The following is a 15,076-nucleotide window of genomic DNA, read 5'->3' on the forward strand; positions in this document are numbered from 1 at the left end:
AGTAGCTGGAACTACAGGCATGCACCACCACACCTGGCTAATTTTTGATTTATTGTAGAGATGTGGTCTCACTGTGGTACTCAGGCTGGTTTTGAACCTGTGGGCTCAAGCAGTCTTCTTGCCTCCACCTCCCAAAATACGGGGATTACAGGCATGAGCCACCATGCCTGGTCTGATTCTATTTTATTTTTAAATTACTTAAATCTTAGTGTTTCAGTGCATATTTCTGCTTTTCATTTCCATGTAGCTGTCTTCTTAGACATTTTTATTTTTTACTAAAATAGCTTTATGATGTTATTCTGAAAAAATACACACATGCAGTTTTTGATATTTAAGGCTGCTTTTCTAGAGATGGCACTTTTCTATATAGATTTTTGTCTTTGTTGATGTAATTCTTTTCTAAGAGATGCTTGGAAAATGACTGCTTTCTGTTCAGATTGTTCTGCATATATTTTCTCTGTGATTGGTAGTAATAAAAATACAACATAAGTATTTTGTTTACAAATGTAAATTTTTGACTTGGTGGATGAGCTGGTGTGTAATGCACCTGCTATTCTTCTTGGGAGTAGGTTCTGCTGAAGTGCAGGTTCTGCCTGCTGCTCTCAAGGCTGGCTTCTGCCACTCGGTCTGTCACACCCACACCTTCCCCTCTGAGGTCCCCAGCTAGACAGTTTTTAAGATCCCTTGTTTCAAGTGTAAGAATGTGTAGGATATACATGCTTTAAAATGCTAATGCTAGCCGGGCTTGGTGGCTCAGCCTGTAATCCTGCGCCTTTAGGAGACTGAGGTGAGTGGATTGTCTTAGCCCCGCAGGTTCGAGACCCGCCTGGGCAACTTGGCGAGACCTCATCTCTACAATAAATCAAAAATCAGCCAGGCTTGGTAGCACGCGCCTGTAGTTCCAGCTAATTGGAAGGCTGAGGCGGAAGGATCGCTGGAGCCTAGCAGGTCGATGCTGCGGTAGCCGGGAGCGGCCACTGCACTCCAGTCTGGGCGACAGAGTGAGACTCCAACTCAAAAAAAAAAAACAATGCTAATGCTACCCTTTTAAAAAATGTAACAGCAGAAAGCAAAGATAAAGATTTCATTCAAATAAGAAATCCCTTGACCACTCCTATTTTAAAAGTGAAGTTAGAATCAAGCTGCTAAGAATGATAGTCTGGCATTGGCCTGGCTACTGAGAGGGGCCAGCCTCCTCCCATGTGCACCTCCTCCCTTCAGCTACGGAGCAGCTGGAGTCAGTGCTGGTTCCCCTTGTGTGGTGTTCTTATCTGTGAATGCAACAGGAAAGTGGTGAATTATTTCATTACCTTGTACAGTTTTCAAATCCTGTGCTTCTGGTTGAGAAGAGGAATTTATTCTGGATAAACAAGTAAAGGAAAATTAGGTTGTGTTTTTGTGATTTGGATTTTTTCTGGGAGTTCTAGGATATATTTGAAAAGGAGACTAATTCCTAAATGAAACATTGACTGGTATCATACAGGAGGCTTAGGATCATAAATGGTGAAGCTTACTTTTTCAGGAATGTGTGACAACGCAGATACACATGTGTGTTGGTATTTGACAGTTAGAACCTATTTGTTACAGGCTAGGGCACGAGAGAGGATGTACACCTACTTCTAGCTTTATATGGGTGAGGGGATGTTTTGAAATGAAAAGTAGTTGGTGGATTTATCGACCTTTAGTGTTTCTTGCGTAGTAATTGTAACGGCAAAGATTTCTATCAGGAGAACAGCACCTGAATTAACCACAGATTGAATAGTTATTAACTAATTGTTTTGCCTCTTTAGAGAGATGCTTTTAATGACTGTAGAAAACCCAGTTAAGTTCATTATTACAAATTCATGTTTTAAGATTGTGACAGATGTCAGTGTTGGCAGATCAGGGAATGTGCAGTTTGGGTAATCTTAAATGTAAGTATGGAATGTGCTTATGTTTAACGACTAAATCTTTACTTGAAGTTCTTCAAAGTCAAAGCAGTCTCTTAGTAGCAATGCAGTTGATTTAACAGCATGGAGGAATAATTAAGTGAGAGTAAGGACAATATCTCCATGTTTGTTCTATCTTGCAATGAATTGATAGAATCAAATAGCTGCTTCTTTAGTCATTAATATGCTGAGTTTTCCTAGCTCCTCCTCAGGAGTTGGATTTTTCTTTTTCCTTCAAGATATACTACTTTTTTTTTTAAAAGCAGGATTTATTGAAAGGACAGAAAGGCTCCCGAGGGGATTGCCCAAGAGATACTACTTTTATGAAGCACATAAAATAACTATAGATCCTACCTGTTGCTAACTTTGGTGTAGCAAGAATCACATTGTAAAGGAATATCACAAAGTATCATTATCAGGTGGCTAATATTCATGTAGTAGTTTGGAGTACAGGTCCTGGTGCCAGGTGCTTTAAATATATCTTATTTAATCTTGGTTTGGTAACAGTGGGTGTAAGATACCCTTGGAACCCAAGATCCTTAGTTGTTGGTTTCTTGTTGGAAGACAAAATCGGAAAGGCAACCATTCATTATTTTATTGAAGTTTGCATGCTGTTAATGTACTGTTTGAAGATATTGGAAATGAAAAATGACAGTGATCTTTATTTTAACTTTTAAGCATAATTGAAATATGAAATATTGCTCTTTGTTTATGATGAATACTAAATTTAAGCCAAGTTATAAGGTATGCTGTTTGGAAATATGGAAGATACAAGAATGGAGCCAGATAACAAGTTTATGCTTGTATTTCCTACTGATGAAGACTGTCAGACGAATTATTTCCATGGGTAGGTGATGTCGCTCTGCATGTATGTCCACACTCAAACTGCTTGCATGACTGTCCATGTAGAAGTGGTACAATTTTGACTTGACTGTTGACCTGTTCCCTCAATTTGGGGATGGGGTGGGGAATGCGAGGGAGAGAGTCTCTGAATGGTATTGTCATATATATTTTAAAGGAAGTCACTACATAATTTATCGCAATCATCTAAAGAAAAAAAGGTCCTTAAAAAGCAGAACCTATGGTCAAATAGTCAATATTGTACTTGGCCCTCATATCTTATGCACCCAAGTATTGGACATCACACAGTATCTTGATTTTATAATAATCATTTTGAACTCTGACGAGAACACCATAGAAGGATGCAGCTTTCATTTCTTTTTTAGGAAAAAAAAATAACCCTCAAATATGAACCAGTTTTTAGCTATTTGAGCTAAAATTTATTACCAACTGATACCAAGACTACACTGTTGAATTTTTTGGTCGTTGATGAACTTGATTTACCCTTCAAGGGGAACTAACTGGAAATTGGTTTTAAGTAGTCAACTAAAACTGTCATGATCGTCAGAATTTCATATTATGACATGTGTGTTCTGTATACAGTGGCACCTAACCACTCATTTGCTTTTATGTTTAGTCATTTTTCATTTTTAAAATGTTGCTGCATAAACTGTGGTTTGGGAGTTTGGTTTTAAGGGATCAACACCCCAAGTGTGTTTGTTTAGTAAAAATCTACACAATGGATATTTATATTAAAACAGTAGTCTTTCATTGTGTATATTTTTATGATTCATTGGCGTATGTATTCCTTCATATTCAAGAGTTTCATAAAATAGGTGTGTTTAATATCTACTTGTTGGGTTATGTTTTAAAGCCTTTATGGAAATCTGTGGTTTGCTAGCACTTCATAAACAGCTGCTGGGCAAGGAGCAGCATTTCTTTTTTCTGCTTTATTTTAAAATGGGGGTAGTCAAGGAATTTCTTATTTGAATGAGATCTTTAATTTTGCTTTCTGCTGTTACATTTTTTGAAGGGTATCATTAGCATTTTTAAAGCATGTATCCTACAAGCATGAATATTCATGTTAGCATGAATGCTGCAGTGTAATGACTTTGGAACCCAACTGCCTTCAGCTAGTAAGGATAACTTGGAATGGAAGGGATCTCTTCCAGTAAGACCTTGAGTATCTTCCTGTAGCAGTCACCTGTAAGATTGCATATCATTCATTTGGAATGTGAGCTGGTTGTATTTCTTAGGGAAAAGAAATTCGACATACCCCTCATAAGACATCCAAAGCAAAATCCCGAAAATGGGTTTTGTGGGTATTGTCTTTTTGTAGAATGTTGTAAAGTATATCTAATATCCTTGTTATTTAAAAAGGGCTTTACTGGAAAGAGTTAAGTTAGTCACTAGAGCTCTAGTGTTCACCGTATTTCTTCATGAAGTAGGAAAATATATTTTATTTTCTGAATCTACCAGGGACTTTTAGTATTGCCTACAAGAGAAAGAACTAGATTCATTCTCTTAAAAACATAAATTGGGTTGGAATTGTTTTCACTATCAGTTTTTGTTTTGTTTTGTTTAACAAATCACTTTCCCTTTCTCTGGAGTCATCCCTTTTTACTTAATCTGTTGCTCTGTAGGAGTGTGACGGGAATCAGTATCACATTGTTCAGCTAGTCTTGTCTTCTGTCCTTCATGTAACACTCCTTTTCCTCCTTGCAAAATGTGTCCATCATCTTTGTGAGCGCGGGTTCTCTTCCGCGTCCACGTCATGTAACATGTGAAGTGAGCTTTCCCGTCAGCTAGAGGAAGGTGGAGGCAGCTGGCATTTAGAGGGCTCTGACTTGGTTTCAGAAGGGTTTTTCACCCATGAGTTAGATACCAGTATACATTTTCTTTCCTCCCTAGATGGACCTCCAGTTGTAGCTCATTATGATTTGTCTGACACCAGCTCTGACCCAGAAGTGGTAAATGTGGACAATTTATTGGCGGCTGCAGTAGTTCAAGAGCGCAGTCATTCTATAGGCGGCCAGGACCCAGGAGCTACCTGGAGGAGCAGCGGGCTTCTAGCGGAGCTGAAGTCAGAGGCAGGTTGGTCTCCCCCGACGGTGTATGTGCATGTGTCCTGGCAGCTGTTGTCCTTGTGGGCCCCGTGGAGGGCACAGGCCAGCCCTAGGGCATCTGGTGCAGAGCCACCGGACTGTCAGGCTGCTGGTTACTACTGAGCGGGCCGGGGTGGCTTGCCCTTTCTCTTTGCTAATCATAAGGAGGCCCAGATAAGAGGATGGAAGATGTTAATCTCAGGCATTGGTAGATTTTAGGAGGCCTGTTTCTCAGGTGCCCAGCACATGCAGAAATGGCCCAGGTACATCAGCATCTTGGCCAGTTCATTGCCTCTTTTACCCTGGAGCCCCCTTGCCAGCCCGGTGGGGAGCTAGCGATTCCTTTCCCATCGGACTGTATGTGGCAGGGCTGCCACTGTTCCTTGTGCTGCTTGCTGTGGCTTGTCCCTGTTAATCCTCTTTTGTAAGTTATCACGTGTGCTTTTCTAACCCTTTTCTTTCTATTTCTGCCTCTTTTAGCTCAGGAAGAAATCTTTCTCCCTATCCTGTGTTACTTACTTTAGTTCTGTGGTTTTTCTTAAGAGTGATATTTATTCACTCAAATATCTGCTGCTGTTACCTTTGAAAAACTTTTAGGGTGCCTCCAAGTTTCCTTTAATATTTTCTCAAAATATTGTCTTTCAACATTCTTGCAAAAAGGGTACATTTGTACTTAACATTTAAGAAAAGAGGAAGTGCCGGGCTCGGTGGCTAAGCCTGTAATCCTGCACTTTGGGAGGCTGAGGTGAGTGGATTGCCTGAGCCCACGGGTTCGAGACCCGCCTGGGCAACTTGGCAAGACTTCATCTCTACAATAAATCAAAAAAATTAGCAGGATGTGGTACTGCGTGCCTGTGGTTCCAGCTACTTGGAAGGCTGAGGTGGAAGGATCGCCAGAGTCCAGCAGGTCGTGACTGCAGTTGCCGGGAGCGTGCCACTGCACTCCGGTCTGGGCGACAGAGTGAGACTCCAACTCAAAAAAAAAAAGAAGAGAGGAAGAGATTGAAAGACAGACTGCTTAGAGTGTATCATTTTTCATGCTAGTGCTATTTAATTATACAAGCACTGGATTCTGAGCTAATCCAATAGCTTTATCACTACTTAAAATGTTATTTTTTAAAATGAATTTGTTTTTCAAACATTATAGTTTAGAACTTTATATGTAACTTCACTGATTCTTTCTTTTATTGTCTTTGTTTGGAACTAAAGATAAGTCACTTATTTGTTGACCTTCTGATGAATGTCTGGTGACTAATTTTGGAGCAGGATGTGGATTTAGTTTTGACTGTTAAATACCTCTTTGACCTCGGGCCAGTCATTTCTCCTCTGAACTTCAGTTTATATATATATATAAGGGTTTTGTATTATATTAGTGTGTATAAGTACTTTGAAAAATGGTTTTCTTTGTTTTTCATCCTTTGACAATTAAGTAATTCTTTCTGCTTCAGTTTTATTTCTCCATTTCCCATTTCCTTAGCCTTACCATTTGATATAGACTATAGTAAATTCGGGTGGGGGGTGATTTTTAGTGTTTTGCTCTTCATAAAAAGAATTCTTAATATTAGGTTGAACCAAATGGAATTGTTAATATTTGCCTGCAATTTTATGTGATACAGAATTTGCAATCTTAAAATACCATTCAAGTTACCAGTACTGGGGATAGCATTCACATTTTCCGATTCAAGTGATTGCTCGCTTGATTAGTTAAGATTAACACTCAGGACCTGCCACCATTCTTAAGAAATAAAACATGACAAAGCGTGTGAGGGGGGAAACACCTGCAGCCTCCACTCTGTTCCCTCCTACCTCAGAACTGTCCCGAGTTCAGTGTTGACTGTTTGGTATTCCTCTGTGTTGCTTTATATATTTTTACTGTACCTGTTATGTATCTGTAGATAAACATGTTTTAAAACGAATTGGTACCATGCTGAAGGTCATCATTTGCAATTTGCTGTTTTAGTTTGACATTTGCAAGCTTTGCTTGGCTACCTATGACTCTCGTTCATTCTCTTCCTACTGCAATTCAGTATTTCCCCATATGATGCTATCATAGTCACCAGCTTTCTTTTTGCTGGACCTGTAGGGTGTTGCTTTAAATGATGCTGCATTAACATTTCTCATACTTGTCTCTTGATATATATACGTAGGTGATCATTTCTCTAGGATATAATTAATGTGCAGAGAGAGCACATGTGTGTATTGGGCTGTCAATTATGTGTAGGTTTTTGTATACTGTAGGATGTAGTCACCATTGTTTAGCAGATCTCCATGACATGTTCCTGTGAAGCCATTTATTGACTCTTTCAAAGTCATTTCCCCCCTAAATCTGACAATACAGTTATGTGAATAGATAAAACCTAAACACTATAATCTTGATACAGTTGTCATAGTGGGACCCCTTGTGAATTTCATTGTGCTTACAGTGTCACCATGAAATATTAATAGAACTGAAGCTTGATCGCCAACCTAGATTTTGAGGTTAGTATCAGTCAGATAGTCGTTTTTGTAGTTTGAGTCCAGGTTAAATGTTTTCGCGGTTCATGTGGCCTCCCTTTCCCCTCCAACAGTGAAGGCCTGGCTGCTGAGCAGACTGTTCAGAGCTTCACTTTCATCAACAGCAGCATCTCAGCACAAGTCTACAGCTCCACCCCATTTAGGGTATTACCTGTAAGTGATAACTGGAGATAGTCACTTGCCTTTTTCCAAGCAATTAGATAATGATCTTATATCCAAAGTATTTGTTATATTTAGTTTTAGTTTTAAGCTAGACATGAGTCACACACAGATTTTTTTTTTTTTTGGGTTGGAGTCTCACTCTGTCACCCAGACTGGAGTGCAGTGGCCGCTCCCAGCCATCGCAGCCTCGACCTGCTGGGCTCTGGCGATCCTTCCGCCTCAGCCTTCCAAGTAGCCGGAATTACAGGCGCGTGCTACCACGCCCAGCTGATTTTTTGATTTATTGTAGAGATGAGGTCTCGCTGGCCAGGCGGATCTCGAACCCGTGGGCTCAGGCAATCCACTCACCTCAGCCTCCCAAAGGCGCAGGATTACAGGCTGAGCCACCGAGCCCGGCTTCACACACAGATTTAAACACTAAGTTGAAATCAGGGAAGCCACTGGTAACAGAGATCTAAAGCTTCCATTTAACTCTTACCATGTGTTCACTTTTTCTTATTTGGTGCTTGGAATTGAACAGTGTAGTGGGTGATTTTGAACCAGCAGCCATTTACAAACTGTGTGACCTCGAGTAGACTATGTAAAACCTCCATTCCCTTATGTACAAGTTGGGGCTAGGACTAGTGTGGACTCCAAAAGGTAGTGGTTCCCACTGAGTGAAGTAACACATGTGTGACTGTGGTGCAGGGCACAGCACACAGTAGGCCCTCAGGAGTGCCAGCGAGCAACATGTTAGTAGCAGTATACTGAGGCCGATGGAATGAATGAGGAGGTGATGAGTGAATCAGACAGTGGATTTCTCGTTTACTGTCTTGTTAGGGCGTTGCCCTTGCCACAGTTATTTCTTAAACCTTAACCTTAGCGTAGAAGTCTCCCAAGGTATGTCTAAACATTGAAACTTCCAGATTTCTCTCTGAAGACTGTCAATAGATAGGAAATGAGGTTTGGAATCTCCTTGTAATAATAACGCCCAGGTAACTTGTGTGTCCAACATGTTTAGGAAGCTGTGTCAGTATATCTGAAAATGACTTCATTCTTGTTACTTGCTAGTAAGAAATAGAAATGTAGTTGGAGAAAAAGCAGAAGTCCCAGGTACTCTTAGTGAGGAAGGCTTATAAGTGAGGTCAGCTGAATTTGTTGTGAGTTTTTCCCCTGGTAAGTTAAAAATTTTAAGTTTGTCTTTTCGTTAGCCTTCTTGTCAGGAAGGTAGGCTCTGAGCATTTACTCCCTGTAAAATATGAATGATGATCTTGGTTTGTCCCTAACACAAACATGGTAGCAGACAGAGAGGCAGGTGGTGGGTTTCCTCTTTTTTGGCTAGGCTTTTTACACTCAGCCAGTATGGCCACATTTCTATTATTAGAGCTTTAAAGATGCAGTTCAGGCTTGTGAGATGACGGCTGTCACGTTCCCCATGTTTACCTGCCCCCTGTTGATTATACGACTTCAGATTTCTGACCTCTTCTTGCACTTTTTAAGGTTGCCTTTAATATTCTTGGTGAAAGAACTAAACACAGCAATAACTTGCTTGTTTCAAGCTAAATGAGTTGTGACTTAGGTGAATCTTCAGTAGGCTCAGGCCCCTTCTTCCCTGGATTTACAATTAAAAATTGGCTACATTGTTTCCTTTGGAGACAAAAAAGAAACTGCTTGCCTGGATAGTTTACTTACTACTTTTTCTGTGTTGGTTTTTCTTACTCTCTTGGTGACCCTTGCTGATTTGTGTGTTGAAAAGGTTCGTAGTGGGAGGACAAAAATGTGGAATTTTCTCATCCAGTGAAAGAAGTTATCTTTCCAAAGATCTGAAAGGCAGAGACCCATACAGAGCCAGCCAGGGACTACAGGAGCTAAACAGAAGTGCCCTGCCTGGATTGCCAGCTCAGTGTTGGGTAGCCGTGATAGGTACATTTCTATCTGTCCTAGAGCTGGGGAAGATGATTCCCACTGATGGGACTGGGAGAGCCTCATGGCACCCTTGGCTCACTGCTGAGCTATCACGATGGGGTAGGAGGGCAGTGGTGGCAGCCTGAAGGCCAGAGAAACAGGAGCAGGACTGTGTGACATGCTGAAGGGGGCATATCCACAGAGAAGGATGAGTCCTGACTCAGGTGGGAGAGGGGAAGCATCCCAGGATACCTCAGGTGTCTCCTAGAGCCTGGTGTCCCAGAACTCTGGTGGGAGTCCTTGCTGACCTATCTGCATGGCACATTTTATCTACTGGCTCTGACAGTGAATGTGACAAAAGTCTCCCTCCATTAGTCCAGGAGTTCCTAACGTGCACCAGGAAGTATGCGCTGGGTGTCCCCTGTGCACACTTTCTGGTACTGATGTTTTAACTAATAGCAGACCCTGATTTTAAGTGGTTGGTTTCAGAACACCATACAGGTTCTGTAGCAATGCTGGATGCCAGCAGGAGTGGGTTGCAATTCTCATAGCCAAAATTGCATTGCCAGAGTTGTTTGAATTGCTCTAATGTGAAAACAATACTTAAGTTACCAGATTCTGGATCCATAATGGATGAACCATATTAGAAGATTCTGAAATATTGGTGATGAGCACCTTGTTTTAAAACAGTATAAAATTAACAAAAGTTGCAGAGTAACTTTTTATTTCTTTCCCTTTCTTTAAAAATAAGGTAGAGTGATGACACTTATAGCTCTGGCATGAGGCTTTCAGAGATGGAGGGTCGGGATGGGAGTACTGCTCAGTGAAGATGGCTGAGAAAGGTCACAAAACGCTTTTACCCAGAAGATGTGGTGTGATAGCTAGAATGTGGCAGTGGAGCCGGGCACAGAGATCCAAGGAGCAGTCATTCTGTTATGTTCCTATTGTGTTTTCTTAATTACTGTACTGGTGTTCAAAAGCGTCACATAATCTATTATCTTTAGGGAGTCACAGGCTGTGCCCTTGCTGTGAGCCTGCCACCCATGGCTGCCAGTGCCTCTTGAAGCTCACTCCTTGTCTCCTGTGAGCAGGCAAGCCTGTATCGAGTGGTTGTTCCTGTAAAGAACACATATTCCCTACAGCAGGGCCTGAAGGTAGAGGGAGACTGGGCTGGTGCTGGGAGTGTTTACACACAAGCGACTCATGGAGTTGGCATGTACAGTGAAGGACATTGGCTGCTGGTGCTGGCATGTGAGCATGGAGATCAGTCATTTAGAGGTAATCTGGACCCAACACGGGAGGCTCGAGCACCCTCCTCTTGCAAGAGGACTTCAGGGAGATGGTGTCTTGGGGAAGTTGGGTTTCTTTCCACTGGAGGGATAGGAAGTTCAGTGTGGTTTACCACGTACTGGCATTCTGCAGGGCGGTAGACAGGCGGTAGGAAGGTGGGCAGTGGGTATGGGAGCCACAGAGAATAGCAGAGTGGGGTGGGTTGGGAGGTATCAGCTGCCTGGGCCATATCTTGTGGCCAGAGAGTAGAGTGCAGATTCTGTTCCCAATGACCTCCACTTGTCCTCCTGCCACTCCTTGTGCGGGCTCCTCTCTGCACCCCCTGCAGCCCCTCCCACCACATTCTCCCACCTCCCTGGCATGTCCCCGAGCTGTGGACATCAGCTACCGGCTAGGTTGCCTTGCCTGTCATGCCTGCTTGGGCCCAGCTCTCCTCTGCTGAGTCCTGGAGAGTGGGCTCTCCTGTTGTGCCCACCTGACACATCTGGTTTGTGGACGGGCACACTGACCGATGCCCACACTGCTGGGCAGAGCTGGGGAGATCACATGGCTGCAGAGATCAGGGTCACCTCAACTTCCTAGCCTGCAGCCCTCTTCTTGGGCAGCACCCTTTTTTCAGGGGGTGCCATCCTGTCCCACCTGTGCTCTGCAGGACCTCGCCCTTTCCAGTCGGGGCGATCCCAGCTCTCTGCTGTCAGCCCTGTTTGTTCTCTGCCTTTTTCCTGAACATCACCACGTCTCTTCCATCTTGAAAGCTGTGCATACAGACAAACTGTCTCCTTCACACCCACAGGCCTCGCTCCATTCCGTCCTGCCTGTGTGGCTGACTGCTCCCTGGCCATCACCTCGCCTGAGTTACTCCTTGCTCCTCTGCTGCATTGGCTGCAGCTGTGGCCAGAGGCTTCCCTTGCTGAGGCCTCCTGTGGGCATCTGGCTGCTGCCCTGTGTGCCCGCGCCCCCCCCCCCCCCCCCCCCCCCCATGGGCCTCTCAGCTGGGCGCCACGGAGCTGCTTCCTAGGTGTCTGTGACTCTGGGACCACATCTGTGGGTTCCTTTCTGCCTCCCTTTCCCTTGTGTGGCTCCCTCTCTCCTGTTTTCTTTCTTTTTTTTTGAGTTGGAGTCTCACCCAGGCTGTAGTGCAGTGGCACACTCATGACCACCGCAGCCCCAACCTGCTGGGCTCAGGTGATCCTTTGTCTCAGCCTTCCAAGTAGCTGGAACCACAGGTGTGCGCTACTATGCTGGCTAAATTGTTTACATATTGTAGAGATGAGGTCTCACTATGTTGTTCAGACTGGTCTGAAACCCTGAACTCAGGCTATCCTCTCGCCCCTGCGTCCCAAAGTGCTGGAATTACAGGCATGAGCTATCGCACCTGGCTCCTCCTGTCTCTTAACGTTGTTGATCAGGGCTCTGTTCTGGGCCCCTCCACTCTTCTAATGAAGTTGGGACAAGTCTGTTCCTCTTGAGACTCGAAATTGAGATGTGGAATAGTGCCTCCCGCCAACTGTGGGCATGTCCCAGGCTTGTGGCCACCATGTCCTAAGTGCTGTGCACTTAGTGCCCTGGTGGACTCTGCTGCTCTTTCCAGATATCTGAACCAGAAGCCCAGGCAGGATTCGCCTTCCCTCACCTGATTCCCAGCTTTGTTCTCCCCACACACACCCCGAGTGGCCCCAGTTTGGTTTTCTTCCTAGCTCAGCCATGGTGACTTTTCACCCAGGAAACTGCAGCAGTCTCACTGCTTTCCTTACCTCCAACATTTCCTGTCTTGCTATCAGTTTCATATCTACCCTCCAAAAGGAAATTCTTTAAATGAAAAACCAGGTCACATGAGTCACTTCTCCATCTAAATCTTTCAGTGGCTTCCTACTTCTCAAGGTCAAGTCCAGACTCTTTCCTGTGATCTGACCTCTGCTGACTTTGCCAGCCTTTTTTTCTCATTATTCTTTGAGTACCATTAACTCACGTCTCAATACATTTCCTTTTGTATGTTCCTTATGCACTTCCCCTCAGCTGTGCCTGTGCTCCCCTGAGAATTCACTAGCCTGATCACCCTCAAGTCTGGGGAGTGCCTTCCCTGTCAGAGTGACTCTTTAGCCACGGGGCGGTGGACTGCTTCTTTTTATCCCTCAGTATACTGTAGGTTCATTGAGGGCAGAAACTGCCTGCTTTGTTTTTTGTCATAGCACCCAGAACTGTGTACAGCATGTCACAAGTATTTATCATAGGTACAGCAGGTGAAGTCACCAGTAAAGGCTGCTTGAATTACTGAATATGGACAAGTGGAAGCTTTGGAGAAGAGAGACGATTAACTAGATGATTAATTGGGGGGGTGGGGGGGGGGGGGGTCCCCATGCGGTGCAGCTGGGATAATGTGCATGAGGATGGGCTGTGATTAACTCATCAGGGTAATTGGAAAAAGACTTGGCCACAGCAGGGCATTGGGATCTGAGCAAGAATCAAGGTTTCCCAGAGCAAAACTTAACCAAATTCCATGGATTTATCAAAACTGGGGTTTGTCTGGGGAGTGTCACCTTTGTTGTGCTTCTGGGGCTCAGAGGCATGTGTACTCTGCCAGCACCATGTGGGGCCCACCTAGATTACACACCAATGCACACAGTGATGGGATCTCAGGCAGTAGTTAAGCCAGAAGCCATTCTAAGCCTTCAAATCTGTTTTCACATCAAAGGAAAAATGATGTTAAAGACTTACAAAAAAGACCCACAATCCTATTCCCACTTAATTCCTTCGGTGGCGTTCCCCAGCACGTGTGTGCTTTATAGTGCTGTGTGTGGTACCTAATATGTGATGTATGCATTTCCCCAACTGTCTACATAGTGCAACGGGGAAGATGTTTGGACATCATAACATTTTGTTTATTTAAAGTCTTCCCCTTACAGTAAATTCTCAGGGATGGGTTTACAGGGGCAAAGAGTGTAAACATTTTAAGGTTTACTTTGAGACTGCCTGTAGCTTTCCAGAAAGATTGCATTCAAAGTTGACAAGCATGTAAAAGTACAAGATTTCTCAGTAGCCTTGGAGCACTGGGTTGAGAGAACGGAGGGAAGAGAGAGTTGTATGTGTAAAATGGTATTTTCTTCACAGGGGTTTAGTTTATATTAGGTATCATAAAGAATTTTTTAATATGGAGAAATAATTTTGTATCAAATGACTATTTAAATGAAAACACCCTTTAGAAAGCAAGTGAAAGTGTATACCCATTGCTACTCTCTTTATTCTGTGTTAACTCCTGGGTATTCTAAAATTCATCTTTTATGTCAGAACATTCAAGAGCTGGGTGCATGGGCTGAACTATTTTAGCTCTTGCTAGAATTGTGTTTAGAGCCGTGTACTCTGATGCTGTGCCTTTGGCCATTGCTGAGAGAGAGTTCCAAGAAGGTGGAGAATGTGTGTTAGTGATCATGTAATGCATGCTTCTCGGAGACCCCTGTGATGAATTCCTCATATGCCCTGCTGCCTCAAACTCAGTTGTGCTTTTCCAGAATGTGTGGTTTGTTTCTGTTGAACGAGAGCTGGCAGCAGTGTAGAGGTTGTATTTCCGTTGCTTAGAGCCAAAATTGTGATCTCCTCCAGCCTTCTTGATGCCGTTTTGGGTCAGATTTAGTCAAATCTGCATTCCTTTAGAGAGAAAGATGTCTTTCACAAAACATCCAATATAAATAATGTGGTATTCATGATGACTTCCATAATTATTCTGTGTATGTCTTTGCACTGTTCTGGTTTAGAATTTTGCTCTGTTAAAATGATAAGCAGTAAAGGGCCCCATTGCCCTGTAGGTGGTTATGAAGGTGATTCAGAAGCTGACTGGAGTTGGATGCAAAAAGCATTACAGAATAAAATAGGTAGTAGGACTGCATTTATGTCATACTACATTTATATATTCATATTTAGGTACAGATATTTACCAAAGTATTTGAAGTGTTTCCACATAAGGAGAATGAGGGACTTGGAGTTCATACTCTATGTACTGCCATGTTTGAACACATGCCATGAACATGTATTATGCTTATTTCTTTTAAACCAATTAAAGGTAAAAGACAGAACACTGTCCCCGCCTATCCGGGGCAGGGCTGTTCCATTGCTGTAATTAAGCATGAATGAGCAATCTGTCGGTGAGTTATTCCACTGTTTGTAAGAAATTAAACTCAAGCATTTGTTTTTGTTCCCTCTCTTCTCTCTCAGGTCATTTGGATCCAGGATTCCTAGCAAGTGATAAAACATCTGCTGGTAATGCACCACTCAATGAAGAAATTAACATCGCCTCTTCAGACAGCGAAGTAGAGATTGTGGGAGTTCAGGAACATGCGAGGTAAGCTTCTGTTGGAGTCT

General features: G+C 43.2%; 1 protein-coding gene across 2 annotated transcripts in view; it reads left to right on the plus strand.

The window, feature by feature from the left end:
• The window catches only part of CUNH18orf25 (chromosome unknown C18orf25 homolog), a 38,703-nt gene that overhangs the window by 14,926 nt on the left and 8,701 nt on the right, over positions 1-15,076 (plus strand). Inside the window, exons 2-3 of one of the 2 annotated variants that reach the window (XM_021716042.1) lie at positions 4,680-4,862; positions 14,930-15,056. In XM_021716042.1, the coding sequence (XP_021571717.1) occupies positions 4,680-4,862; positions 14,930-15,056 (310 nt within the window). The remainder of the gene's footprint in view (positions 1-4,679; positions 4,863-14,929; positions 15,057-15,076) is intronic. The other variant, XM_008064990.1, reaches the window with a different exon arrangement.

This window comes from Carlito syrichta, unplaced genomic scaffold (genome assembly GCF_000164805.1).
Source record: "Carlito syrichta isolate Samal-C Ts95f unplaced genomic scaffold, Tarsius_syrichta-2.0.1 Scaffold308121, whole genome shotgun sequence".
Lineage (NCBI taxonomy): Eukaryota > Metazoa > Chordata > Mammalia > Primates > Tarsiidae > Carlito > Carlito syrichta.